At 53.7% G+C, this 4,646-nt stretch overlaps 1 protein-coding gene across 1 annotated transcript; it reads left to right on the top strand.

Annotated features, from left to right (window-relative positions):
• On the top strand, window positions 1–3,567 carry LOC127308270 (uncharacterized). Its single transcript, XM_051339055.2, has one exon. It carries the CDS (start codon window positions 217–219, stop codon window positions 3,316–3,318), a length of 3,102 nt encoding a protein of 1,033 aa, XP_051195015.1. The 5' UTR covers window positions 1–216; the 3' UTR covers window positions 3,319–3,567.
• Window positions 3,568–4,646: the final 1,079 nt, after the last annotated feature.

Genomic DNA, 4,646 nt, shown 5'->3' with positions numbered 1-4,646 from the left:
TAGACTCGTCCTGTACTCTCTCTTCCATTCCCTTCCCCACCCGATCGAGCAAAATAATCCCCCAGCCAAACCTCAGGCGAGCAGCTCGCGCCGCCAAGCTCCCTGATTCGCGTCGGCGCTCGCTCCCCGCCGTCGGCCCGTCGCGCCTCTCCCCCGACCAGTTACTCCGTCCGGCGGCGGCGGCAGCTGCCCATTTTACAGGACCGCGCGAGCGAGATGGTGGCGACGGCGGGGAGCGCCATAGAGCGAGGCTTGAGGTACGGCATTAACCTGATCGCGGACGCAGTGGAAGCTGTAAGGCGGAAGAAGTCCGCCGGGACGGACGCCGGACCCAAGTTCCGCGGCGTGCGTCGGCGCCGACGAAGGCCACGAAGCGGCAAGTTCGGGGCGCAGATCTGGGACCCCTTGCGGAAGAACAACCTCTGGCTCGGCACCTTCGCCTCCGCCGAGGACGCCGCCAAGGCCTACGACGCGGCCGCCGCCCAGCTGCACGGCGCCGCGGCGCAGACCAACTTCGAGGTTCCCGCGGATGTCAAGAGTGCGACCGGCTTGCGGCGCCCCAGGGAATCCAAGCGCTGCTTGCTGAAGAAGGCGGCGAAGAAGGACGCGGCGGGGCCGTACAGCCGGACGGGGTTCTGGGGCGTGCGCACGCAGTCCACCGGCAAGTACGGGGCGGAGATCAGACTTAACAAGGGGAAGGCTTACAGATGGCTTGGCACCTTCGACAGCACCGAGGATGCGGCCAGAGCGTATGACGCGGCGGCGGTCAGGCTTCACGGCGAGTCTGCCAAAACCAACTTCAAGGCTCCACCGGATATCCAGTCCAGCGAGGGTTTGACGGCGGTGACGGCAGAGACCGCCCAAGGGCAAGGCGTGAGCACCGGCAATTGCGAGATCGTGGACGCACTTGGAGCTGTGGAAAGGAGGAGGAAGAAGAAGGCGGTAAAGGAGGCATCGAGCAGGATGTGCAATCGGACAAATCGGACAGGGTTCTGGGGCGTGCGCACGCAATCCACCGGCAAGTACGGAGCCGAGATCAGTTCCAAGGGGCAAGGTTTCAGATGGCTCGGCACCTTCGACACCGCAGAGGATGCTGCTAGAGCATATGATGCAGCGGCCGTCAAGCTGCACGGCCCGTCTGCCAAAACCAACTTCAAGATTCTTGCAGCTCTCCAGTCCAGCGAAAGTGTGACGGTGGAGGGCGCCCAAGGCCCAGGCCTGAGTGCTGGCAATTGTGAGATCGTGGACGTGCTCGGGGACGGGTTTGGGGTTGTGGAAAGGAGGAAGAAGCAGAAGAAGGCGGTAAAGAAGGAGGTGGCTGGTAGGCCGTGCAACGGGACAGGGTTCTGGGGCGTGCGCCAGACACTCAACGGCAGGTATGGGGCAGAGATCAGAAATAACAAGGGGAAAACTTACAAATGGCTCGGCACTTTCGACACCCCTGAGGAGGCCGCCAGAGCATATGATGCAGCGGTTGTCAAGCTGCGTGGCGTGTCTGCCAAAACCAACTTCAATATTCCCGTGGCTGTCCAGTCCAGCGAGAGTATGACAGTGGTGACGGCGGACAACGCCCAAGTGCAAGGCCTGAGCGCTGGCAATTGTAAGATCATGGACGAGCTCAGGGATGGGGTCGGAACTGTGGAAAGGAAGAAGAAGAAGGTGGGAAAGAAGGAGGCGGCGGGTAGGCCATGCAGTCGGACAGGGCCGCACAGTCGGACAGGGTTCTGGGGCGTGCGCACGCAATCAAGCGGCAAGTACGGGGCGGAGATCAGAGAATCCAAGGGGGAAAGTTGCACATGGCTTGGCACCTTCGACACCGCAGAGGAGGCTGCCAGAGCATATGACGCAGCAGCTGTCAAACTGCACGGCGCGTCTGCCAAAATCAACTTTAAGATTCCCTTAGCTGTCCAGTCCAGTGCGACTGTGACGATGGTGCCAGTGGAGAGCGCCCAAGGGCAAGGCCTGAGCACCGGCAATTGTGAGATCACAGAGGATTTCATGGATGGTTTCGAAGATGTGGAAAGGAGGAGGAAGAAGCTGCATGTCGCGGCTGCCATAACCAACTTCATGATTCCTCTGGCTGTCCAGTCCAGTGACAGTGTAACGATGATGCCGGCGGAGAGCGCCCAAGGGCAAGGCCTGAGCGCCAGCAGTTGTGAGATTGCGGAGGAGCTCGTGGACGACGTTGAAGCTGCGGAAAGGATGAAGAAGCTGCATGGCCTGGCTGCCAAAACCAACTTCAAGGCTGTTCAGTCCAGCACAAGTGTGACGATGGTGCCAGCAGAGAGCGCCCAAGGGCAAGGCCTGAGTATCGGCAATTGTGAGATCACAGAGGACTTCATGGATGGTTTCGAAGATGCGGAATGGAGGAAGAAGAAGCTGCACGCCGCGGCTACCGTAACCAACTTGAAGACTCCCGTGGCTATCAGTTCCAGCGCCAGTGTGAGTGTAACGATGGTGCCGGCAGAGAGCATCCAAGGGCAAAGCCTGAGCACTGGCAACTGTGAGAGTGTGGAGGAGCTCGTAGACAACGTCGAATCTGTGGGAAGGAGGAAGAAAAAGGCTTTGTCAGACTCAGAAACTGAGTTTCGTTGCGTGCTACAGAGATCCAGCGGCACTGCCGAGGATGCCGCGACCGTCAAGCTGCCCTGCGTAAAGAAGGCGACATGTAGGCATGACAGTCGGACAGGGTTCCGTGGTGTGCGTCGGCGACCAAGCGGCAAATACGTGGCAGAAATCATCAAACAGAAAGTTTGCAGATGGCTCGGCACCTTTGATACCGCCGAGGAGGCTGCCAGAGCATACGATGTGGCGGCCATCAAGCTGCACGGCGCTGCTGCCAAAACTAATTTCAAGAGTCTGGTGGCTCCTGTTGCTGATGACATCAACCCCGGGCTAGTGCAAACGATCGGCCTGATGCAGGCACCGGTGGTGACAAAGGTGAACTTGAACATTGATGTCCGGAGAAAGGCGGTAGCGAGGTCTGACTGTCGGTCGGGGTTCCGTGGAGTGCACATGTATCGTGGGAGGTACTTGGTGCAGATCAGGGAGCCGGGGCGGCCAACAACTCGGCTGCAGCTTGGCATCTTCGACAACGCGGAGGAGGCCGCCAGAGTGTACGATGCCGCGGCACTGAGGCTGTATGGCGCAGCGGCCAAAACTAACTTCGAGCAAACACCCACGGGTGCCACCTCTGAGGATGGCGAGGACTCGTCCATGGACCTCCCCAACGACTTACCGGAGCTGCCGGTGCACTGCCCGACCTTCTCTGTAGGGGCAGAAGTGGAGGAGTTCCTAAAGGACTTCACTGCTGGTTAACAGGTTCTGGAAAAACTTTAGTCTTCCTGTGTTTGTTTGTCTGTCGTGTAAAGTGTAGAAGAAAAGACACGGGCAATGGTCAATTTTGTTGGTGATGATCGTTGCACAGGTTATGAAAATCCACATATGTTTCTGCTATGTTTCTGTAGCACACGTCCATATATGCAACTAAAAGTTCAGACAAAGCTATGCTTATTCTTACAGTTTCACCAGTGGTCAGAGTTTGATATATGAATCTGACTTGATTCAGTTGATTGTGCTTTGTTAGTAGAGTTGGCCATGCCTTTTTTTATCATTGAGTAGAACAGTTTAATTAGAACATACTAACAAATTGGGATGCCAAAAGTTCCAACTTGTTAGATTATGCCTTACTAGAGTTGATTTGTGATTTCACTCAGCGGTGCAAGCTCCTGTTTTAACTGCTGAATTGAGCAAGAAAATTGATGGATAAGCAAGGGCAGAATCATGGGTAAGTGCATGATTCATATAAAACCCCAATTTCTGTGATGTTTTAAATACTACTGAGATGGTCTAGGTGAACCAAAAATCTGAATGTTTGTCTAACATCCAGCCTATCTCCGACGGAACAGAAAGGCCGGGGGTTAGACAAAACATTCAGATCTTAATTAGTTCAGAGTGCTGATTTCTAGGTCTCTTTATATTATGGAAGAACTCTCCTGTCTGTACTAGTTTCTAGGTACATGCTCTTATTTGTCTTTTAACTGTTCAGAAAAACATTAGGCAAAAATTATCAATTTCTACTTTGTTGGTTACCTTGGTTCATAACCCTGACATCTGGTATAGTACCCATATCCATGTTGCATGAGTTCATGACAAGGTTCCCCTAGACAGTTCATTCAGATGTTGATTATCATATTTGACTTGGAAGGTTCAGTTCCAACATACTGCTTGTCATTAGGTGGAGCTTTGGTATGGAATCCAAGTAGCACTAACATTGGGCCTAGACTCCCTCCGTCCCATGAAGGTTGTCTGAGATACATCCAAATTTTGACAAATCTCAGACAAGATGGAGGCAGTACAATAAAAGAAAGTGCAATAGTTGTATTGCTGTTTAACCCAGCGATACAAAGTTTTAGGTTTGTACTGTTGGGCTGAGCAAGGAAATTAAGTGATCTGCATGTTTCGGAAATGTTCCCAATTTTTGTGCGGAATACATGATGGGATGGGATAATGGCTGGGCTTGAAACATTCAGAATTTAGCTGGTTCAGAATGTTGACTTGAACTGTTAATAATACCACGAGACGAGAAATTTCAGTTTCAGATATTAACTACTTTGTTCGGTTCTCCTCTGTTGATTCAAAAAACG

Source organism: Lolium perenne, chromosome 6 (genome assembly GCF_019359855.2).
Source record: "Lolium perenne isolate Kyuss_39 chromosome 6, Kyuss_2.0, whole genome shotgun sequence".
Taxonomy (NCBI): Eukaryota; Viridiplantae; Streptophyta; class Magnoliopsida; order Poales; family Poaceae; genus Lolium; species Lolium perenne.
Note: the sequence above shows the minus strand (reverse complement) of the source record. Positions and strands in the feature narration are given on the sequence as shown.

Bases quoted from the DNA above. Each gene is read 5' to 3' on its own strand.
- LOC127308270 (XM_051339055.2), top strand. From the start codon at position 217: ATGGTGGCGACGGCGGGGAGCGCCATAGAGCGAGGCTTGAGGTACGGC.